The sequence below is a fragment of the Tripterygium wilfordii genome, chromosome 10 (genome assembly GCF_013401445.1).
Source record: "Tripterygium wilfordii isolate XIE 37 chromosome 10, ASM1340144v1, whole genome shotgun sequence".
NCBI lineage: Eukaryota > Viridiplantae > Streptophyta > Magnoliopsida > Celastrales > Celastraceae > Tripterygium > Tripterygium wilfordii.
Window position 1 is genome coordinate 657,601 of NC_052241.1, and position 24,243 is coordinate 681,843.

Genomic DNA, 24,243 nt, shown 5'->3' on the forward strand with positions numbered 1-24,243 from the left:
AGTCCCTACCACGATAAGAGACTTTTTCTTGGATCCAAGTATCATTAAATGAGACGATCCATTAAGAATAGAGCCGTGCAAACCCGATCTATCTATGGTAACTGATAAATCCAAAACGGACAATATCATTAATGTCAGTAGAGCTTAGATTTTCAACATACAGAATCATAACTATAATAAAACAAGCGAAAGAATGATAGATAGATATGTCTCGTAGTTGGAAAGTGATTGGTGAGGGATCTGATTCCTATATGACCCAATGCTGGTCAACTGAAGCAGAGATTCTGTGTGGGATCCCCAGTGAAGACAATGCAAGTTTCTTTTTTGCTTCTTTTTTTCAAAATTTAACAACAAAGTATACTTTCTGGAATGCTAATTCATATCCTGCTTAGAACACTTCAATAAAGGGCTTAGCAGCAGCAGTGATAGCTCAAGCAACACAGAACCCAACCCAAATAAGGGGGGTTATAACATTAGGAACAACTGTCATAAAAATTAAAAACTAGTGAATCCCATTCAGTTCAATAAATTTGTGTCCTAGAAACATTACAATCTCTCTGCCTCAACACAGACAGAAAGGAAGACACAAAAATTGCAATTTTACAGGTTTTAATCCTTGCTCTATTTCCTAGAGCCAAAACAAGAGAACAATAAAACAAAAATTAAAGGAAAAACAAAAGGAAGAGGTGACAAAATATATTATTTGGTTCTGGTTCTCAAAGGCTGAAGACGTAAACTCCACCAAGCCCCCATCAGCAGCTGTTTACCATCTCTCTCTAGAGCTCGGCCTGCAAAATGAAAAAGTAGCAAATGTTACAATCATTCTAAAGTTCCCTTTCTTGCAAAAAAAAGCTTATTTCTGGACAAATTTGCAGTGAGTCGTGTATGTATGCATAAGCTGGAATACTGAATACATGCATGCATACATACATACATAACGACAAACACACCCACAAACATGCATAGGTATATAAATATAGATAAAGGAAAATAAAGAAAAGAGGGGGGAAAGAAAGAGAAATCCTGTGACTTATAGATCTAATATGTCCAACATCAACAGTTGGATAACAGGGAAACTTTCAATCTACCTTGTAAATATATAGCCTCTTAGACCAGAACATGGAAGAAGAGAGAAACAGTGCGGAAGAGCATGACTATTTAAATAACTTACCTATCCATTTCTCTGTTACCAAGAAATCCTCTTTCCCTGCCACCTTGAAATGACCTTCTATCATCACCATGCCTTGCCCACATATCTCCTCCTGTACCACGTGAGCGAGGCCTATCTGTGAATTCCACACTTCTAGAATCATCAACTGATCCAGATCGAGATGGTGGTCTTTCAGCAAAACTAGCGCCCCTACCAGCTCCAGAACCAGGCCTTTCAATGGCTTTTTGACCAAACCGAACTTTGTCATCCAATTCACGGATCAGTATCTCCAGTTCACTTTCTTTCTGAATTATTGTATCCTGTAAGCTCGGACGGTCTCCTTGAGGGCTTTCTTGACTTGCTTTTACGCTAGATTCCTTCTCAAGCTCTTTCTTTAAATGATCTAATTCTTCTTTCAACAATTTTTCTTCTTCTGTTTCCGGCCTGAAACATCTTTAACCAATTAGGGACCAAGAACGCAAGCAGCATGATGGCAGGAATTCAAGTCACACATCAACAAATCAGTTTCAAGTCAAATTATCACATAAGCAAGCAAGACGAAAGAATGTAGCCAAAACCACATGAACAAATCAGTTCAGAGTACATTGCACACCAAATCAATAAGAATTGAAGAGTTGCTTAAGGGGTGTCCACATGAATATATCAGTTTCAAGGACAATACTTGTCAAATTAACAAGGAAGATCGTTGCTATGAAATCATCTTTTTTGTATGACTGTCTTAATTTCAGAACATAACATATCGGTTGGCAAAAAGGTCGTCCCTTTCCCTTTGAAATGGAAACTCTTCCTTCTTAATTCAACATGTGTTGTTGCTACAAGTTACCTGCATAAGGCCTAAGGCATGAGCTTTGCATAACATAGAAATAAAGTTCATTTAGATTTGTGAACAAGCTAAAAATTTTCCCGTATTTAACATAGAATTCAACTGCCTTGTGCTCCTCACATGCTCAGTTAAATATGCTGCACTACCAGGATTCCCACTCAGAAGCTTTGAGTTTATAGTCGGGTCCTCGAGTCACAAGGCAAAATTTTTGCATAACATAAAATTAGTACAAGGCAACGAAGTTCATTTAGACTTGTCAACAAGATATAATCTTGCCCAAACATAACATAGAATTCGACTGCCTTGTGCTCATATGCTCAGTTAAATAGCAGGATTCCCACCCGAAAGCTTGGAGTTTATAGCCGGGTCCTGGAGTCCCTTCCCTTACAAGTTACAACCAAGCAAACCTTGTTTGGATTAGTTTTCGATGTACTGTCCCCTTTCACTTACCAAGGGTTGTTGACTTGTCAGCAATTAGTGTTTTGTAGCAGGTGGCCCCGAAAACTGTGTCTTGTACTCTTGCCCTCATATATCCAGCTCGATGTCAGAGCCTATTTGACTTTCATATATCAAAAGGCCCAAATAATGCAACTTCGATGGAAATATTCCCCACTTATGTTATTAAAAAGGAATGTAATAGTAAACAGACGGTGTTAAAGGCACTTTAGGGGCTAGCCAAAGACTGCTTAAGCAATAACCTTAGATGAGGTGCTAGGTGCTAAGGCTGTCACTCAGACTATTGTATGCCACCACCAACTTCAAAAATAAAAAATCAATCACGAATTACTATTAGTGCCCTACCACATCTTTGTCACCCTTGATAAGAAGGGTATCTTTAGCAATATTACTACTCGACAGACAATGAATTAACAATTCATTTCTCAGAAAATTCACAATACATGCTCTATTTTTTCCCCCTTTATGAGCCAGGGGTTCCTCTCTGATGTAGATGGACTAAAAGAACAAAAAAATCAATTACATGTTAGAAAATAAAACACATTACTGACCGTTCCCTCATTTATGTCCGAGTCGTTAAAGAAAACAGGAACAAATGTATTCATCTATTTGTTTTCGATGACGTAAGACATACTAGTATCATTTAAAATGAAATCACCATTTCAATAACCAGGATTTACGAAGTCAAGAGATGCCCTTCTTAAAGAAAATGCTACCCCAATAGGCCAATGTTAAAGTAAAAATACAATAAACAAGCAAGTCATCCAAAATGCTATCTTTATGCATATATCAACACACTTTGTCAATTCAAACGATCTTCGATTCTATTTTTTTAATAGAATTAACTGCAGTTAGATGACCAGACGTTTTAACGTCAAGTAATGCATTGCACTTTCGACAGCAACAGAGGAAATCACAAAAAAAGTATTCAACAATGTTCATCAACAGACATTGGATAACTAATTTGCTAAGCAATTAAGGATCTTTAGAATCATAGGAAATGGTGACAAAAATACTAAACCAGGGGAAAGGAACAATTTCCCATAAAACGGAGACTATGAAAATGCTGAAGAAATTCCCCGTAACTGAAGCAAACAAAGAGAGAGATTGCAATACAAACCTGTCCACACCTCGATGCTCCAATTCAAGATCAATCTTCCTCCAATTCTTACCTCGTTCCTCCAGCAAAACTTCCCTGGGCTTTGCATCCCCAAAAGGATTCACCTTTGGTCTTGGCTTAACCACATTCTCCACGCCCAGGTGCTGCATTGCCCCTAGCCCCTCTGAACGGTTTGATTGCGCGCTTGAAGGCCTGCTTGAGTGCCCGCTTGTCGGCCTACTCGTCTTCTTCGACTCAATTTCCATATCAAGTTTCTTCCAATCTAATCCCTTCTCTGCCAATATATCTTCTCTTGGCCTTGCAGCCCCAAAAGGATTGGTCTTGTTTGTCTTCACTGGCTCATTGGTTACACTCCCCTCGCTGCCAACTTTCGGCGAATCCAATACCAATCTTGGTCTCTCCCGCTCCGGCTCACGCGATCCGCCCCGAGTCCATCTATCAGGCTCCGGTCCAGAATCGCGGAAACCAGAACCAAAATTCGAAGATCGAGTAGGGAGCTGTTTCTTCCCGACGGCCCAACTGTCCGTCCCGTCAGCCCGGGAAGCACCTCCTAAACCACCGCCACCAAGAGAACTGTAACGATTCTGGCGACCAGAATCCATAGAAGGTAAAGGTTTCTTAGATATTGCCCAATTATCAACCTCATCAGCGCGAGACGGTTGATCGTAATCAGAAACCCTAGAGGGCGGGCCTCTACGCTCTTCATCAAATCCACCGTACGACCTCCTGCCGCCACCCCACGACCCATCGCCTTCATCTCGCGTGCGTCCAGAAGGGGGTCCCGAGGACCGGTCATAAGACGAAAATCCGCCTCCGCTTCGTCCGTATTGCATTTCCTCGGGAGTGCGTTCCTTGGGGCCAGTAGGAAGCCGAAGCATCTCGTCGGTTGTAAGTCCTTTGGATCCAGTTGCCCGAGACCCACCTCCAGAACCGGCTCCGCTGGAGGCCGCATAGAACTCCGCATAGCTCATCTTCTTCTTCTTAGGTTTGGTGATAACAGCCTCTTTCAGGCTAGGAAAGCTCTGTGGCTCCGCAGCGGCAGCGGCAGCAGCTTCACGTTCCTCAGCTTCAGCGCGCTCTGCATCGGCGGCCCAGGCGCCAACACCGACGCCTCCCCACGGTTTCGACATCTTCGAAGGGAAAACAGAATCAAAGATCCGAAAATGATGAAAAGGGTAATAAGAAAGATCTAAAAGGCAATAACGGTTGAATTAAACTAACAACTAAAACGGGTAGCGAGCTGGGGCTCCGTCAAGGGAGCCGGAGCTCCGAGAACATGCAGAGAAGAGGAACGGAGGGTAACCGGTTGGTGCTCGTGATCGAGAGAGAGAGAGAGAGAGAGAGAGAGAGAGGGAGAGGGTTGTTTCTGGCGAAATGAACCGGAAAAGAGATGAAGAATGCGTTTCGAGAGATAGGGAGAGGGACGGGATCTGGATGACGCGCGACGGGAGAAGGTGTGCGGAGACGTGCCAATCAGAGAAGAGGATAGGTGGTTAGTTACTGGCGAGTGGGAAAAATGGGCGAATATTGCTCAGGAATTCCAAGACCGTTCGTTGTAGCCCGCGTTGTGTAATGGACGGTCAAGATTATTTACATTTTGGGAAAAAGGGAGTGGGTGGGCACCGTCTACGTGCCACTTCTTTATTTACCGTTCGATCTTTATCGTTTTTGACTTTTAGTTTAGCAAGATCGATTATCCTAAACAGTACATGCCACGTGGACTACGTTGCGGCTTATTCTACAAGCACGTAGCATATATAAAAGTGTAATTAAGTAATTTGCAAAGGGAAGCAATATATATAATAGGAGGGGGGTTAAAGTTCAAATGGGTGACTAAATGATAGATCAATTTGATATTGCCTATCTTTCACTGTGCGAGCTAGAAAGTAGAACCCTCCTAGTCCAAATCCAATGAAGCCCACTGTTATCATGCTTTCCACATAAAAACTGGTCGCATAGCCATCTTCGTAACATTACACATCACTTCATAAGCATACATACAAATTATACATAGAAATCGAAGCAGTTAATGCTGTGAATATTATAGACAGCCAAGGAAAAGAATCCATGAGCAATTATATATCCTTACATTCATATTCAGTACCTTTCAATCTATACAACAATCGCTTGAACTATATATGTTGCAATCATATTTAACCATTATTATTATGTGCTTGAACGTATCTCTAACGCTCTCTTCTTCTGCGGTAATCTCTGTTGCCAATAGCAGCTCCACAAAAGTCCCACGTTTGCAATCAATCAAGCCCTTCCAAGTAAACACACAGTATAAACAGAAAAGAATGACAAACCCAAAAATTTAAAATTCTACCTGGAGAATTGTTGCACACAGTGTATGAGAAAATGTACAAGCAAATTGTATCTGTGTTCTGAAACTGTATTTTGCCTCTATGAAAGAGCTTTTGTCACTATAATGCATGAAAAAGGAGCTTTTGTCACTATAATGTAAGGTAGAAGATGAGCGTGATAACACACATCATTTTCTCCTAAATGAAACACAGTAATCACTTAAATGACCTCTAATCGCACACAGGCCGAAGTTGGATATCTTGGCTTAATCAATGAGGCTAAAGTAAGAACTGTTCAGTGAAACAAAAAAAACCTTTGCAAAGCCAGATTCTATTCCCATCTCAGAGTCCAAATCTGTGGCTACGACCGTGATAAGTTGGCATCCAGCTTCTGCCATCTTGACTCCTGCATCTGCCATATAATCTATCAATCAGAGATGTGGATGCAAGGCCAGAGCTTTTACATGGAACTTATGTCTTTCCTTGGACTAGTGAAACCAAATAGAAAAATAAGCAACCTTCTTCAACTAATTCGAGAAAAAAAGAGCATAACTTCACAAACAATAAATTATATAACAAAAATTTCATCCAGAGACGATAATCTAAACAAAGAGATTTTCGTATAAGCAACCACCAACCTCAACGTCGTCTTCGTTGAATCTTCCATCAGCGCCAATATCGTCAGCGATGACAACAAGCGACGGAAACGGCTCTATCTGACTCTGAGCTACCAAAGTCATAGTCCTCTTCTGCATACTAATCAACACATTGTGCCACGTGTTCACTCTCGATTGGGCCTTCCCGTGGAGCCCCACATTCATCGCACCCAAATCCTCCTTCTTCACCATCAACACCTCTTCCGGCTCTGCCCCGTCCAATATCCAAATCAAACACGAAATGAACCCTTTCGTAATCTCCGAATCGCTATCGGCACAAAATCTGACTCTCCCAGACTCGTCCAATCTCGCCTCCAGCCACACCTGAGTCGTGCACCCAGTGACTCGATTCGCCTCCACCCGAGCCGACTCGTCGAAAGGAGGCAGCCTCCCCGCGTAGTGCAACAGCCGCTTGACTCGATCGATCGACTGCGTTAGAGATTCGAACTCCAAAACAAGCCTCTTCAGCTTTTCATCGACCACCTTGCATGTCATCGCCGCCCGAGAAACCGATAAACTAGGTTCCGGAAGGTTAAATCTCTTCGGAAGAACCCAATCAGAGATTTGAATGCATTTAAAAGATGATATCGCTTTACTCTTCTTTTTAAGTCTTAATTGAAATTGCCCACGATTGGGGCTACACTCTTGGAATTGTCTTGCAAAGCAAGAAAAGGAAATATTAGTTAATAAGGTTGAAGAAGAGTTCATGTTTGGATGAAGAGAAAATGAGAGAGAAGAAAAACAGAGGAAAGAAAATATGAGAATTCGTGAAGGTTGAGCAAGTAAACGGGGATAGATCCTTGAAGGGCGCGCCGTTTCAGTGTGTGAACTGTGAAGAGAGGAGAGAGTTATAAAGACAAGGCTGCAAGCAGGCGCCAAAATCTACGGCTATGGAAGGGTGCCACCTCCGTTGACCGCTGCCGTAATGATAGGGATCCAATGATTAGTATCTCGGTTATCCTGTCATCAGCTGTTGTTAAGTTATACGCACAGAATTTTATGTGCATCATGTAAAATATGTGGATCTAATGGATTTTACTTGGATAACTGAATACCGGGGGTGTTCACCGTCAGTTTCGGTCAAATTTTTTGACATAAATTTAGCCAATTGTTTAGTTGATTATTGACAGTTTGTTCAGTTTTAACAACTATATAATTGAATAATAGGGGTGTCCACAATCTATTTTGATTGATTTTTTTGACATAAATTTAGTTAATCATTCGATCAGTTATTGGTGGTTTGGTCGGTTTTTCAATCGATTCTCACTAACATACATTTGATAATAACCTATCAAATGATCGATTTCACACCTTTTTTCCCGGACAACTCTACTGACATAAACGGTTAGAATCTTTATCATTTTTATTTTTTTTAAAATTTCTTATTAAAATAGATGGGATGGGATGCCACCACCCTTTGTTATGTACAAAAGGTATTAATGTCTTGACAACTGATACCTAAGGATATGAAAATGGTGGGTCATAAAACAAAGTATAAAACATTAATTGGCATTCACTCATGACTCATACACCATTTTATGATTAATTATTTCCTTTTAAATTCCAATGGGAAACATAAACATCATTTTGGTCAAAAGGAAAAGAAAAAACAATTCATCATATTTATTTACTAATTAGTTTATTAGGCCTTTGAGCTAATGCACTTATTACTACAAACCCCACATTCCAAAATCAATGGGATTGTGTGGGTGAATGATAGATAAAGCTTTTCTCATTCAAAATTGGATAATAAAGTATTCAACCAAATCATAACACACACACACACGACACATATATGAGTCAATGAATTTGATCATGATATAGATTCACTCGGTGGTACCAAGTGCACCAGGCGGCGGCCGGAGCCGCCACTAAAGTCCAGTTGCTCACAAACAAAACAAGTATATTATTCAACTCAATTTCTAATCGTTATCCAACCAACCATACATAGCCACTAATTAATGTTTGGTGATCTCAAGTTTGATTTTGCATCATTCAATATTTCACAATTTGAAAATGACTAAATTTGTAAGATGGTGAAATGAATTGAAAATGACTAAATTTGTAAGATTGTGAACTCAAATCACTTGGATAATAGTCTAGTGGTCAATCTCTATACGGTCAAATAGTATGGACTCTGGATGTAAAATCCCGAATTTTCAGGGTACAAAATAACTTTAGTGATTGAAAAATCTGAAATCAAGGACTAAATTGGTAGTACATATATCTTTAGGAGAGAAAAGTGTGGTTTAGGGAAAGTTGAGGGTGAAAAATCGAAATAAAGAAAAATCTAAATTAAACCAAAATAAGCACTCTCTCGTGTTGTTACATGGGTGGTCTTGAGTTTGATTCCCACTTAAAGTAATATCTTTGTCGCCACACGTTGGGCTTCCAACTTACCTTACCACCAGGTGAGAAACTTCTTTACACGACCCGAGTTTAAGCACATATTCACTAATGAATTTCAACTAAAACGTAATGGATGCGAGTTCCAGGAAAGGAAAGAAAATTTGTTTGACAACTCTCAAAAGAAGAATATCACAGACCTCTAAACATACAAGAAGTTTTCCAAGGTCTTATCTATTTCTATATATATATATATATAAAACACACACACACAATGCCACTGCCTTCATCTTTCATTCAAATCAAATGAAACTAATCCTTCACAATGAATAGATGTTTCAGATTATCTTGGAAACTAAGAACAGTTCAAGACAAAAAGTGCAGTACCATGACTTCGCACGTCCGCTGATATTAAGCTTTGTGTTATCTCAAAATCTTTTCCACTCCAAATCTCTGATATGCTTTTACAGGGGTTTAATTTTCTACTATGAAGAGCCTCTGCAATATCTGATAGATATGTAGATATTTTCACCTGGTATGGCTTCAGATTGAAAAAGGCAAGATACACCTCCCCTGAACAAACAGCAAAGGAATAACAACAATTTAATTGACAAGAGAGAATGTCTCAAACAACTTTGATGAATTAGTTTCCGACAACTCCCGTGCACAAAGCTCCCACAGTGGGTGGAGTTGGATACAAGCAGGATATATGCCAGTGATCCTTAATTCTCTTAAAACAAGATAGGCAAAAACTCAACGTTAGTGCCAGCAAGGGATTGCTTATCTATGTATGTTTGTCTTTTACTCTTTTTTTCCCTCTATCATTCTTATGGCATAGATCTCATTTTAAGAGATTCTTGTTTCAGTAACTTTAAAAAACATCCTGGAAATAAGGATATTTTTCATGCCAAATCAATCTATGAGTTCTGAGGAAACCGTACCAGTTCTTCCAGTTGCAATCCAAGCTCGAATTCTCCCAGTATCAGCTTTAGCTGCGTTAAAAGACCTCAGTAAATTATTGAAAGAAAAAAAAACAAAAAACCTCTGAGAAATCAGCTTCTCATATAGTTAGTTACCTATCACTGATTTAACGACAGCGCACAGGCCAGAGTAACTGTTGATGACGGTTCCATTATTTTTCAACTCCCACATCTGTTAAAATTCAGACAGTTTTCAAATGTATTTTATAAGAATCTTCAGATTTACATTCAATTCCTACATCTGTCATTTGACAAGATGATAAATGTTAATTCTCCGTAGATTTAGGCCTTAACATAACAGGAATACCTGGTTGGCATCCAAGCTGCAGGGAGAAAATGAACCTCTCTTGAAATCTTTTGCTCCGAGCTTCCGCTGTGGTGAAGCATCCAAGCAAAACTCCATCCCATCGTTCAGAGATAGATGAATTTTCCCTTCATACTGTTGTCTGAATATTATCTCTTCATCCCTAAGTTGGCATTAAAAGTAAGTCAATGACAAATAGCAGTATGAGTAGAAGTAACGGTTGCATGTGATCTGGATGAAGGTTTATTACGAAGCCAATAATGGTCTTCTCTTGTATAGGCATAAAGGTTTCCGGACATTGCTTGCCAAGTTTTCTTTCCAGCAGATCTGCTCAAGATCTTGGTCAAGATGTTCGACTGACCAATTATTTGCATCAGGATCTTTGCAGCTAGTGAGACTCAAAGCTTGCGTTTCTGACATATTCACTCCTTTTGGATATCTTAATCGGCTTGTGGAAGCCTTACTCTCCGTTGAAACAGTAGCGTAAGGAAACTGTAAATGCAAGAAAATAATAAATTGCAGGTTAAACAAATGCAAGATTAACTTTCCAATGACGTCTACGACATAATTGTTTGCATGCCTCCTTGTTGTTTGAGCTAAAAGAGTTCATTTCCAACAGCGTGGGGTTCGTGAGCAGATTGTATGTGGTAACATCATGCTTTCTAAGATCTCCTCCAATCATGAGTGGGGACTTTGCAATAGCCCACAAAGTCATCTGTGACGAAAAATGCACATTATCGCAAGAGAAGTTTATTGTCGATTGATAGCAAACAAGTTCAGACATTTAGACAAAGATACCTGAGTCCTTTGCTCATCTTGATTAAGATTAGATTTTCTGTGTGGTCCTTGATTGGAACCTAGAATCCATGAAAAAGTCCTCGCATTATTCAAGGAATTTCATCAACTCTGGTAAAGCTTCCAAAATCCAGTTTGAAAGAGAACAGCAATCACCAATATTTCACAAACCTGGATCAGTAAGCCATCCCAGTGGTAGCATATCTAAGTTGGGCCATGACTTCCCCAGCAAGCCCTCAGAACCAATCATGTTAGCAGCTGCGATGTCCCTAAAGCAATATCATCATATATAACATCAAATAAGAAAAAAAAAGGTCTAAAATTGATCGATAAGGAGAAAAACTGGGATGACTATAGAAGTGCTGCCAACTCTAGCGTTTAAAAAACTCTTCATCAACCTTGTAACAGCAAAATGAGCTGCAACATCTCCCCATAAATCCCAATCATCACCGGTTATCCTATACATGTTGACTAATCCAATTACTTCTTTGGCCATAGCCGGTGTCACACTGGTTCCAGGAGACAGAGAATACAAGATATCTTGTTTCTGATCTCGCAGGATCTGCGCAAAGAAGATCCATATATTGGAATTCCAAATTTAGTCAATTATTAGTAAATGCATCAAAGATTGCTGCCGTGTACCCTTGACAAAATTTTTATCTCAGGTAAATCAAAGTCATCACCAAATACACAGTCATGCTTCACTGCAAATAGAGGTAGGGAGGACACTAGAAGTTACTAGAACAGAGACAAAAACTGAACCGTCAGAGAAGGAAGTTAGCCCATTTAAACTGTTCAGTTGCAATTGAAAAATAAAATGGGGACTACAATCATAAAGTAATAATATTGTAATTGATGGAAGTTGAAAAGTTATGCGCTGGCCAATATGAAATTTGCAATGAGATCTTGGAGGATTTTGAGTCTCCATGCGCTACGTTTAAATATGGAATCAGACACTGTCTCTACGCCCTTAAAAGGATGGCTCATAGCAGGCAGTGATTCGTATCACATGATAAAATAATCCCCTTCCCAAGAATCATCTAAATACCCTAATCAATTTTGTTCTTAGGATGATGTTGACATAGTAAATAAAACGGAATGGCTTTCAAGTTGTGATTAGATTAACGAAATCAACACCCCATTCAGCGTATTGCTCATAAAGTGACCTCAAGAAGGCTCTTCCTGCTTTCATCGTAGTATTTACACTCATGAAACCATTGGGCATCCATGAACAAGACCTTTCCGGGATCCCTATATCTTGTGCTGTATATTTTCGAACCGAATCTTCATAGGCACGACCCTATTGAAAATTGAAAAAACCCATGTCTGGGCGAACAGAAGTTGAACTGATATTCTATTCCTTAGGAGGGAAAAACCAAAGGACTCTCATGTTCTAGTACGCAAGAGAAAAGGGAAAATGAAAGAAAGAAAGAAAGACGACAACATATGAGGAATGAGGAATAAGGAAAAAATACCATTCTACGGTCTAAGATAGGAGTGTTCAAATTATATGCTTGTGTACTTATTCCTCTCATCACATGAATCCCAAACATTAAACCCATGGCATGCACCTTCTCGGCTACTTTACTGAAACCTCTTCCATTTACAGATGAAGGCCACCTTTTTGGGCCAGGGACCATCCTTCCCCATTCATCAATCACATCGTATCCAAGAGAATCGGGGCCAGCACCATGCACCCGTCTCCTATACCAAAGATAATCCACCACAACATACTACAAGCAATGATGAACATTTGAATTAGGATAATGACTAATGAGTAAGCTTTATCTTTAATTTTTGATTCTGATACTGGAAGAAATTCCAAAAACTTAAAACACAAATTGTAAACCAAGTTTATACCTCATATCCATGAGGATGTAGATGCTCGGAAAAGATTTGAGCGTTTTCCAACAACTGCTTCTCATTAATTGTCCAGCTGAAAGAATCGTGGGAGTTCCAACCTCTTGGTGGTGTAGGCGCATGCCCTCCTTTTTGCTTCAATGAAATTTCAGAGTACCCTGAAATGGCTTACAAGAAAGAAAAGATTGCTTTGATTAATCCAGAGAGCAAATTGTGAAAGCAAGCAACCCTTCATTTTCTTCTTCCCCAACTTCATAAGACCAGAAGAGTAGGCTCCCAAAAATCAAAATAGCAAAATGGGTTTCACAAACAGCTCATTGTCAAGCAAAATTAATGGATTTTTTAGTAATAGCAATCATGAACTGGACAAAAATTTACCCAGCAAAACCCAGATGCAGAAGGTAGAAGCAAATGCGAAGAGGAATAAAAGAAGAAGAAGAAGAGAGGGAAAGAAAATGCACCTGCAACCTGAAAAGGAGAACAAGAAACAAAGAAAGGTCAGCTGCTTCACTTTCTTCATGGTCTGTTACTGCGTGTCCAGTCCCGAGATCCGAACACGCAGCATTTCTGTATGCAGTGAAGCCCTGAAGGTTAACTATGAACTTACGGAAATTCCATGGGTCGGCAAAAATACATGCAGTAACCAGACCATAGGCATGAAGACAATGGTGAAGGTTAACTCTGAACCATGGAAAACTCCAAGGGTCGACAGTAATACACTATTTCGTGTCTTTAATCAGTTTAATCACATCGACATAAACTGCCTTAAAAGGAAAAAAAATCCGGACACTCCGACTTTTGGACGCACTTCTTCTCCACGAATATTTTTCGGTTATTGGTCGTATTTTTTCAATCGGTTTTCTCTAAAGAAATATGTAAAATTTTTTATAAAAGCGTTATTATAAATCTATACCCCCATACACATTAATAATATTGTTCGCTCTAGGTTGTCCGTTTTAGATTGTTCGATTCTTATTGATATATTGGACCTGTACGGCTTTGTTTCTCATTAAACCAAACAAGTGAGCTAAGCACAACTCACATGAATATATAAAAATGTCTAATTAATGGTAAGGGGTGGGCTTAGCCTTTATAAAGGACATTGTCCACTCATCAATAAACGATGTGGGACTTTACAAAAACCGATCCATCGATTCAGTTATGTTCTATAACTTTGGACAGCCATAGTGTTCACTAAGTAAAATCATTGGGTTTACGTACTGGTCCAATTGTGCCAAGTAAGCTATGGAAAGTTCATGTGTAAACTCACGTCTCTAGAGAGTTCATTGAAAATCCACGTAAACTCATGGTTTCGGAGATGATTGAACTTGATGGGAAAATATGATTATCATACGCCTTACAACAGGGCAACACATCATTAAATTACTATTTTGTTTGTGTTGTTAGGGTGACATCTAAAAAAAATAAAATTTCGATTAGAGGAATTATTGCACTAAAATATGGTGGAAAACGTGACGTCAAAGTCTTAAAAGGGCGTTGATCTCATTTTTAATTTATTTGATTGAATTGATAAAACGTAACATAGTAATTTATTTGATTGAATTGCCGTCACCTTATTACATCCACGAGTGAAAAGTTGTCCAAAACGTAACATAGTAACATGGTACGACAAATGTACTTTTTACGCATAAGAAGCACACCATGACATGTTCGCCTTCCAATTTCAGAATATACAGAAATCTCTAATAAGGTATCACTAGTCCTTATTAGTAGGGTGTCAAAAAATTAGTTTCGAAACGGACAATAGCATGTGTTTATAGAATATTTACATGTTCGGATTTTAATCTAGATTTATTTAAATTCAGACAAATAAATCAAACAATAACCTAATTCGGTTAGGGTCCGAACAAAAAAATCGGATACTATTTTTTGTGTTTAGACCCAAACCAGGTTTTAAATCAGACAAAATTTTTATATTTAAATCTGAGTTTTGGACAGATAACTTATGTCCAAATTTGATTTAATCCGAATTGAACAAATTCAATCAACCGAACATGAGAGTTTTACCACCCATAATTATTAGGTGACAGAATCACACTGGCAAAGATACATACTTTAGAGTCTCAGAGAAACTGACATGGATGGATGCATTCTTTATGGATTGATATTCCAATTCCTTCCGGATAATCGGTGGTTAACCAACCTCAACATGTTTGTAACCGGTGGTGTGCAGAGCTTGTTGTCCCTGTCTACTCTACACTTAATTTAAACCATTCATAGGAATGCAGAAAATGAGAAAATCTGAAGTATCGTAAAGCACTGCGGGCTCGAATAAATATCATTCATTTCACAGGTATAACACATGATATATAGGATGATACAGAATTACATACTATCACAATATTGCTACGAGTATATCCGATTTTTTGGGCACAACAGTAGAGAGAGGCCTCATAGCATTGCAGGTTGCGTCAAAGTCCTGCTTCCAGCAAGCCACAATCTCTAAATGTACCCAAGATTCACATAAACGTCAATTTCTGCAACCACAAGCTCCGTTATCACCTTCTTCTTTTTTCAGGACTTTCCGGTGAGAGAATTCTCGATTTCAAAAAGACTGGCGTGTGATTTCTTCAGAAACATGGTCTCTAAACAAATCAGGGGGTTAAAACTTCCAACTGGAAATCCTTGCCGTCAAGCTTTACACATGCAAGGAGTCAGAGGGTTCTCCCACAAGTCATAGTTGGGGAATGTCTCTTCTGGCAACCCAGTACGGGTTTGATGGGTGATAGCAACGTCCTCTTTGAACGCGCCCCACGTCATGTAAGGGTCCCCAAAAGATTTAGACATTAGGCCCTTGTCTGGTTTTATTGATTTTTGTCGATGACCCATGTACCTCCGTGCCCCAATGATCAATTTTGCAAAGTTACCTCCGTGGGTCATCACAAACACATCAGATTTCAAGCACACCAAGAAGTCGAGGGCTGCCAAGCTTGTCACATGCTTCCTGAAAACAGCCAACTCCTCCTTTGTAGTCAAGTCCTCCTTTGTAACCTGTTATGAAATCTCAAAATGAACGAATCAACTTCGAGAAAAGAGAATAATTCATTTATCTTTTCCATGCTTGTACAAAAATCATCAGAATAACGCGTCCAAGTGGCTAAAACAATTTTCAATACCCACTTCTCAAAGTTGGTATAAGTCTTGTTGGCTCAATCCCACTAGAACATTTATGAATGTATGGAAAGAAAGGGATAGAAGGGCCTTTGAAGGGATTGAAACCCACTATGCTGTTATATATACATATATATGCATCTCTAGCGTTTGCCCTAGGTTCATGGGCACCTACAGTATCGATGAACTCACTCTTTGATGCATTAGACAATAGACATGATCACTAGTAAATGAATTCTGTATTTTCCATCCAAAAACGAGTTCTGTCTTTTCATGCAACTGGGAGGCACCCTTTGGCACCGCAATCACTAAAAATTCCTCCTTCGTTGCTCAAAAAGAAATAAATAAATAAATTGAAAGGAAGCGCATACAAAAGTGGCCGACGCTTTTTGTGAGGACTTCTTACAAGTTTTTTGACAAGATTTCTCACACATATAATAGCAACGCCAAAACAGATAATAAACAACTACAGAAGGAACCGAAGATCTAACAGCGATAAAATAGAAAGAATTCATTAAATATGCTAAGTTCCAGTCTGATTTCCCCAAGACGACAGAATTCTCTATTCCCAGAACAAGAAAAATGATTTGATCATGATACTCTTGCAACTGTTAATTGTAGATTGGATATCAAGTAACTAAAAACATACTATATGAAAATTTCAGTAAACCAGCACAAAAATGGATTCAAAGGACTTACCAAATATGGGAACATGTTCCTCAACGGTGCCATCCTATTCTGTCCCCCATACACTTGGCCCGAAGCAACGTAAATCTGGGTCTCATTAGTATATCCCAGTGCCCGAAGAATCACGGCCACTTCCCCAGGCTCAAGGGGGCACCTCCCTTCCTTTCGCTTTTGCAGGGCAAGCTGCCATAGGTGGGAACCATTCTGCCAGACAAATTACCATATAAATGAGAACCAAAGATAAACAAGAGAGAGATTCATGCATAAGCACACAAAAAAAGCAAAAAATAAAAGAATATTGAAATGCTTCATTACAGGCCACCTTGTACCGTCGAGGCCATTCTTTTTGTCTGTACTCTGCCATTTTAGCTTTCTCCTCCCTTGTCCCCACAAAATCACAGAAAGATAGCCCTACCATCCCTTTTTCAAACCGAAGATGAAGAGCCCTGCATTAGTAAACACTGTTAAAATCGTAGGAATTAAATTAACAAAATCTTTCCAACACCTCAGTGAGATTTATTCTGCCAGTTTAACATACATATAAGGATTTAAACGTCCAGTTCGGTTTCGCATCCTTGATACCAGTAAATCAGCCATTTGCTCTATCTCTGGAAGAAATTTTAGAGCATGATAGTTAACCCTGCACCTTAGCCTGTTGATTTCTTGAGGAACATTATCATACCTGATCCAAAATTTCAAATTTTAATGTTGTAAGACAGTACTCGCACAAACATAATGAAGAGAGTGACAAACAGGGTAAGCTACCCAAGCATACTGTTAGCATAATGGAAATTCGTGGCATTTGGTGACCATTGACTTACCCAAGTCGATCAACAAAAGGTTTTAGGGACATTATCTTCTTCTCCTTGATTCGAGGCAGTACATTGTCAATGTAGAACTGTGCCGGTGCATATTTCGGAATGTTTTTCACGGTCCGTCTACAGGAAAAAAAAATTTCATTTCAAAGCCAGTTGCATTGGCATCCAACTGAAATTATATTAAATTTATATACCACGTCTATACCAAGTACTAGCATGCAACTGATCTCCACGCTAAATTTTCTCAGGCTAAGCATGAAATCCTTAGAGAAGTGAGACATGGTTTGGAAAGGGAACCCTTTTCTCATAGTGAAACAGTTTCAGGAGGAGTAGCATTCAGTATGGGTAGCAAGCAATAGATTTCAAACATATTACATAATTGTGATTATCATATGCTTGAGTTGCCCTATAATGACACATAGGTCCTCACCTTATAATAATAATGGCAACATGCTTTTACTTGTTGCAACAAGTAATTTGAATTTATTTAGAAAAAAATCAACTTCAAATGAGAACTGTTCTTAACATTGTGTGGATGCAGTTCCGTTACGTCTTTATGGGAGAAGGTAAGCTATTATAATATAGTAACTGCCTGCTAAGGAAAATTCTAGAAACGAGCGAAGCACGTGGCATGATTGGATTGTTTTGTGAATAAAACATAATTTAATCAAGAAAAGCATCTAGGGGATCCATCTAAGTACATCAAGCAGAAACTAAGCTGATAGCATCTATGAAATAATGAACAAGAAGTAGAAATGCACTTAGAAAACCACTTGTTCAGAAGCCAAACCTTATGCTCGTGAATAACTCCGATTTATCTGTAAACCACTCAGGGATGTCGCGGACAATTCGCACATCATCCTTCAAGTAGTCAATGAAATGATCAACATCAAATATTTCCTCAAATTTCCTGTAGACACATTTAGGAGAAATGAACTTCAGAGTTTTGAAATCAAGACACCAGCAATCAATGGTGACCTACTTATCAATTGAGCATATAAATTGGAAGCAAAAATAAGGGAAATTCTTCAACAAGTTAACCACATATTGATAAGTCGTATAATTATGAGTCCAACCAAAGAAGAAATATTAAAAATAGACTTGACACAGAAAAGATAACAATTAATCATTTTCAACAGAGTTGAGTAGCCATTTGAGTTTCAACTAACCACATGCCGATGTTTCAGCGTCAACAACAAAATTCTAACTCCGACTTAAACGGCATTATCCACATTGGATATCTGTCATATCCTGGAATATCAGAAATCAAAGGCAACTAGTCCCCCGAGAAAAAAGAAGAAGAGTTTTCCAGCTTATAATCAAAGTAGAGATAACAGATAAGAAATAAAAATGAGGAAAAACAAAGCATCACAACATTCCCTTGTTATTTTTAAGCATGTGACAATAGTTTGCAATGATGTGACAGTACAATGGATACTACAATAACATAAGCCTTTGATAACTCACGTTTGGTCTCCCCATATTTGGTCCTGCTTTAAAACAGGTAGAATAAGGGTGGCATTCATAATTTTGGCCACAGCCACTGCATTGCATATCTGCACACAGAAATACACCAGAATAACGTTATTCTGAAACAAAGCCAGAACAAGAAAATGAAAATATTAACTTGAATAAAAATAATTCATCTAAATGGAAGACGATAAACATTGTTAGATGTAGCCTTGTTCTGGATATTCTAATTTACAGCCAGTTTAGCTTAACTAGAGGTGCCAGGTGAGGCATTGAAAAGCAAGGGTGCATCAAGGCATTTCAACAGAATCCATACCGCAATCCTTTGCTGGTTCAGACCGCCTTCAGCATGGATAAACACATAACCATTTGTTTCATTTTCAGAAGGAAGATCTGCACAGAGTGAAGTAATGTGATTAAGCTAAAGTTACCATGGGAATGGGGGCCGGACGTTAAAGGTAGACTTGAACTAGATCATATAATAAGCACACTAGGTGAATTGATCTCCATTAACAAAAGCCAAAATACCTGATAATCCACTATTCCGGCGTTCAGCACAAGGCTTCCAAGAAGTTGTTGCGAAGTATGGATTCTCCCAGAGTGAAGTGCGATCATTGACCTAAAAACATGGCAAAAAAAACAAAAAGATAGAGACAGCCCAAAACATTAAGACTAAGACTTAGACTTGGACATTCAGAGCGTGCATATGATCCTTCAAGAACTTACGTGTGGGCAGTGAAGAACAACGCCGTCTTTTTGACACAAGTATGGAGCATTCTACAATAAATTGGGAGGAAAAAAGTCAATGACCAAAAGAAAGGGGAAAAAAACTATATTCTCTATGTTACAACTATGTGATCTCCAACAATAAACTGAAAATCCATCTCACTGTACAAATATGTGAACTTTATGTATACATTCATACCCCTATTTCTTTACTCCAACTCCGGATCTACGAAACATTCAAAGAATATGAGAATTCTATGCTAAAAAAGTTCAGATCAGTGCAACATGCAATACTTCTATTTAGTTAATGAGAAAATAAATCCTAGCTACATGTACAATGCATAAGAGCTGTGAACCCAAAAAAAAATGAAAAAAAAAAAGAGTTAAACTCTACAATATACTACAAATTCATACTCTTTCATCCATAACAAAACTGATTCAAACGCATAGTAGGAAGCACATTCACTTTTTAACCTCTCCTACAAGCTACAATTTCATATTTCTTCCAAGCAGTGCAAATCCCAAAACGCATTATTCTCGAAAACACTCACCAATTGGTTATAAATAAAGAAAATCAAGATCGCCGCACCAAGCGCCACAAGACCGAGAAAGCACATCGAAATCCTGGACGCGTGTTTAGAAACCCTAGGATCCTCACTGAGGAAGGGACAAATTGAATTGAAATTGCACCACAACGGACGTTCACGATCTCGAGAGGCGTGTCGGGTTCGATCCTCGTCTTCTTCGCCATCGGGGAGGAGCTGGTCACGAACAAGAGGGGATTTTTCCTCGTCGCGCTTCATGGGAGAAGATGAGGCTCGGCTCCCGAGGGAGGCAGAGTGCCTCAGCTCCGCAGCTGCTCGCTTTGGACTGAAAGTAGCCAGCTTTGTCTGCTGTCTGAATTGTTATCGAGATTTTGTTACTGACAACGGTGAACCTGCTTCCTCATAGTGAGCAGTTGAACACTGGGTGGGTGGTTGAGATCGAGTTCCGCTATTTAAAAGGTCATGACCACTATTTGTACCCGTACACCCTATTATTATAAATTAAATTCAGTTAAAAACATAATAATATTAAGTATATTCAAGATTGTGATTTTTCAAATTCACCCCAAATATAACACAATAATAGAAAATTAGAGGAAGAAAGTGTCTTGAATTTTTCAATCCTAGAGGCAAATATTTCTTACCAACCTCATCAATTGGTATGATGATGAAAGAAACATTAAGCCAAGGAATATTAACGTTATTATTGAGTTTATCAACTTAATGAGAACATCTTTATAACTCACAATCCATCAAAAAATCTTGCTTCGATGGCAAGATTCACAACCCCAAACTTTGATACTGATGAAAGTAGAGGTCGATGAATTACTCACCGAATCATGAGAACATAACAAACAACACTGATTATGATTTTGCAATGCTGGATGGATGTCAGGAACATCTTATCAATAATAATAAAAGATTCAAAAATTGAGTTTGGATTTGGGATAAGCAATGAAAACAAATAAATATGTTGATACCACGGTAAATTTGACAATATATATATAATCAGATTATTTGAAATTTGATACTATCCAATGTTTGGAATTTGAGTTGTTTAAATTTGTGTTTTTTTAAAGAAATTGAGATTTTTCAATAATCATAATTGATTCCATTAATTTTAGGGATTTCATGAGATTTTCAAGACCCTCATTTTAACATCTAATCATTAACAATGTGATGCATATATGATATTAAATTATTTGATTATCAAATATTTTTTAATTAAGGTGATCGATTTTTTAATTTTAATCTAACTTTCAAGGTAGTTTGTTATTATTTTTATCATCTTGAATTTGTATATGACTCAAATAAGATTGTATTATACATTAAACGTTATGCAAATTCATTGGTGATATTTATTTATTTGTCTCTTTTTATTAGTATTTTTTTGACACTATACATCATTCAAATTTGTAATTTTATATTTATAGGTGATATTTATTTATCTGTCTCTTATTTATTTATTTATTTTATTATTTTCTGTCCAATAAAATAATATGACACTCTCAATAAACGTCAACAAAATCCCTAATTACAGCCAAACCAAGACATCGGACACCGGAGATGAACTCAATAGCGAGGCAAGTAACGTCTCTCTTCCGGTCGTCGAGTCACTCTGTTGAGATCCCACATCGGAAAAATAGGAGGACCAAACCTAGCTTATAAGCGCAGGGTCCTCTCAACCTACCAGCCAAGGTTTTCATGGGATTCAGCCCATGGGCCTTGGTTACAGCCGGCCCGTAAGGGCGTCGGTTGGGCTTTGGTTGGCAAGGGGGGTTGATTCGTGCTGTAGGCACGTGTGGGTTTTCATCATTGGTGCTCTCGTTGAGAGTCTCCGTTGGCGGAGAGGGCTGCCGCCCGGGAAAGGACTACCGTCCGGGAAAGGGCTACCGTCCGGGAGAGGGCTGCCGTCTGAAGGGCGAGCGTAGCCGCCAGGCGAGCGTAGCCGCCGTGGACGTCGGCCCCCAAGGGGGAAGGAATGTTGAGATCCCACATCGGAAAAATAGGAGGACCAAACCTAGCTTATAAGCGCAGGGTCCTCTCAACCTACCAGCCAAGGTTTTCATGGGATTCAGCCCATGGGCCTTGGTTACAGCCGGCCCGTAAGGGCGTCGGTTGGGCTTTGGTTGGCAAGGGGGGTTGATTCGTGCTGTAGGCACGTGTGGGTTTCCATCACACTCACTCAACTCGCTGTGTCGAGATGGTCGCCAGATTCAACAATGGCGAGGGATACGGGTGAAGGTAATGAACGGCAACCTGGAGCAGGCGCTTAGGTTTATGGACGGCAACATGAAATCGGGCGGGATTGAACGAATGATAAAGCGTGTGGAGACTCGCCACATCAAGAACTCAGAGAAGCGCATATTGGCGCAGAAGAATCTTCAGCGCAGGCTCCAGTCCCAGGAACTCTCTCGCAAGCTCAAGTCCATCCTCATTAGGAAAGTCAGGTCGGCTTTCTGTATCACTTTCTTGTTGCTGTTGCATTGTTGTTATTTTATTGTCTTTAGTTTGGAAAGATGCTTGCCACAATTGCTGGGAGGATGTATGGCTATTAATCAAGTTTTATACTACATTAAAGGAAAAGATCGGTTTTGTTGTCCATAGTTTCTGATGCCACAGTTTCAGTGAAGAAGCTAATATGCTGCTATTTGAACAAAAGAAATTGAGAAGGCTGATAGAGTAACTGAGTAAGGTTGTGGCCTATCTGGGTTTAATGTTTAATGGCAGGAAGATATATATGCTTGTGTGTGTCTATGTGTATGCCTTACATGGTTGGTTATGTTTGAGATATGTTGGGTTTGTGTATCAGGGTTAGTCTTGCTAGCTTTGAAACAAATGTTATAATTCACCAAAAATGATATCGGTGAACTGGCCAATTATTCTTCGCTCACTCAAACAAAAGAAAAGTACTGAACGGTGCCTTATTGTTTGAGGAAATTAAATAGTTGCTATATCCTTCAGGACATTGGTAGCGATTCATGTTTTAACAGACTTTTGAATTGGTGTTTTGTATGCTTTTTGAAGATTTCACTGAATATCTTGAAAAATTTGAGCCTTTTCTTTACTAACTGACTTACTGTCTGTTATGTGCTTAATGAACACATTATTTTTTATTGAGTTTACAGGGGTAAAAAAAGTCTAATGGAAGTTTATCCCCTACCCTTGTTTATGTGTGTGACAATGTTTTGCAGCACCTTTATAATTCGAACCTTGTGGTCATTGAATCTTTAAGTACTATATGGGGAGGGTTCCTTGTTCAAAACAGAAAAAAGGGGGGATGGATGTTTGTTTCCAATCCTTAGATTCTAAAATTTGGAGGTTCAATCTGTTTCTTGATGAATAGTGCGAAGCATTGGCATATCTGTGCAGTCTAGGCGATGACCTGTACTGTATTTTCTCTTATCCAAGACTTATCCCCAGTTTATTATTTCTATTATTGACTCTGTCTCTGCTGCTTCGTTATTATTTCTTCGTTGTTGAATGGAGCTTAACCGTTTCAGGTTCAATAAATTTGTCTGTCGCCTATTTTTAACTGGTATTGTGATTTGCCTTTGACAGGGGTCTATGAAGTTCCAGAGAAATTCTGTTGATGGAGAAAGGACTTTATAAGTTGTGCAGGTGGCCTGCTGTCATTTTTGTATTTCAGGGGTTATGCTGCAGTTTATTCTTTTCTGTTTGCATGGTTTGGCCACTATAACGTCTGGCCAGAGATAAATTGAGGTTAAATTTATGCAAGTTTGGATGACTCCATGGCATTGTAACTCTCGAGTGATCAGTGATTTTTTCCCCTACCATTGATGACTAGAAGTTTAGAAGAAGATGGTTACGAAATTTGGTATGATTCCACATATGCTAATGGAGTAATAAGGATCCCAGCAATTGGTATCTCGGTTATCTCAAGGGTTGAATCTTACATACATGATTTCATGTGGACCATGTGAGATATGTGAAACCCACGAATTCATTCGGATCATGTTCGTTCAACTCAGCACAGCTCTGGGATACCAATTATTGGGATATCATTTTCCAAAAAAGAATATGCAAT

General features: G+C 38.9%; 5 protein-coding genes across 8 annotated transcripts; 1 reads left to right on the top strand and 4 right to left on the bottom strand.

The window, feature by feature from the left end:
* Nucleotides 1-448: 448 nt before the first annotated feature.
* LOC120007217 (eukaryotic translation initiation factor 4B2-like) lies at nucleotides 449-4,954 on the bottom strand. Its single transcript, XM_038857425.1, has 3 exons — nucleotides 3,571-4,954; nucleotides 1,172-1,594; nucleotides 449-788 (listed from the first exon to the last, which is right to left on the bottom strand). The coding sequence occupies exons 1-3, from the start codon at nucleotides 4,698-4,700 to the stop codon at nucleotides 764-766; spliced, it is 1,578 nt and encodes a 525-aa protein (XP_038713353.1). The 5' UTR covers nucleotides 4,701-4,954; the 3' UTR covers nucleotides 449-763.
* A 580-nt stretch (nucleotides 4,955-5,534) lies between these two features.
* Nucleotides 5,535-7,596, bottom strand: LOC120007218 (sufE-like protein 2, chloroplastic). Of its 4 annotated transcripts, none has more exons than XR_005470166.1 (3): nucleotides 6,515-7,596; nucleotides 6,191-6,364; nucleotides 5,535-5,836 (listed from the first exon to the last, which is right to left on the bottom strand). XR_005470166.1 is itself a non-coding variant. In XM_038857427.1 (3 exons), exons 1-2 carry the CDS (start codon nucleotides 7,238-7,240, stop codon nucleotides 6,238-6,240), a joined length of 777 nt encoding a protein of 258 aa, XP_038713355.1. In that variant the 5' UTR covers nucleotides 7,241-7,590; the 3' UTR covers nucleotides 5,535-5,996; nucleotides 6,191-6,237. The 4 variants fall into 4 exon arrangements, 2 of the variants coding, with proteins under 2 accessions (XP_038713355.1, XP_038713354.1); XR_005470165.1 differs by having other exon boundaries at nucleotides 5,535-5,996; XM_038857427.1 differs by having other exon boundaries at nucleotides 5,535-5,996; nucleotides 6,191-6,288; nucleotides 6,515-7,590.
* Nucleotides 7,597-9,233: 1,637 nt separating this feature from the next.
* LOC120007984 lies at nucleotides 9,234-11,885 on the bottom strand. The gene is made up of 11 exons (XM_038858479.1): nucleotides 11,786-11,885; nucleotides 11,600-11,661; nucleotides 11,356-11,519; nucleotides 11,129-11,226; nucleotides 10,961-11,019; nucleotides 10,743-10,877; nucleotides 10,413-10,654; nucleotides 10,166-10,325; nucleotides 9,955-10,030; nucleotides 9,820-9,870; nucleotides 9,234-9,451 (listed from the first exon to the last, which is right to left on the bottom strand). The coding sequence occupies exons 1-11, from the start codon at nucleotides 11,883-11,885 to the stop codon at nucleotides 9,234-9,236; spliced, it is 1,365 nt and encodes a 454-aa protein (XP_038714407.1).
* Nucleotides 11,886-15,070: 3,185 nt separating this feature from the next.
* On the bottom strand, nucleotides 15,071-20,637 carry LOC120007839 (protein PECTIC ARABINOGALACTAN SYNTHESIS-RELATED-like). The gene is made up of 11 exons (XM_038858302.1): nucleotides 20,202-20,637; nucleotides 19,651-19,701; nucleotides 19,453-19,543; nucleotides 19,241-19,317; nucleotides 18,922-19,010; nucleotides 18,245-18,364; nucleotides 17,458-17,574; nucleotides 17,175-17,318; nucleotides 16,959-17,082; nucleotides 16,649-16,840; nucleotides 15,071-15,829 (listed from the first exon to the last, which is right to left on the bottom strand). Exons 1-11 carry the CDS (start codon nucleotides 20,451-20,453, stop codon nucleotides 15,470-15,472), a joined length of 1,617 nt encoding a protein of 538 aa, XP_038714230.1. The 5' UTR covers nucleotides 20,454-20,637; the 3' UTR covers nucleotides 15,071-15,469.
* A 1,083-nt stretch (nucleotides 20,638-21,720) lies between these two features.
* LOC120007865 lies at nucleotides 21,721-23,996 on the top strand. The gene is made up of 3 exons (XM_038858335.1): nucleotides 21,721-21,809; nucleotides 22,374-22,645; nucleotides 23,757-23,996. The coding sequence occupies exons 1-3, from the start codon at nucleotides 21,762-21,764 to the stop codon at nucleotides 23,764-23,766; spliced, it is 330 nt and encodes a 109-aa protein (XP_038714263.1). The 5' UTR covers nucleotides 21,721-21,761; the 3' UTR covers nucleotides 23,767-23,996.
* Nucleotides 23,997-24,243: the final 247 nt, after the last annotated feature.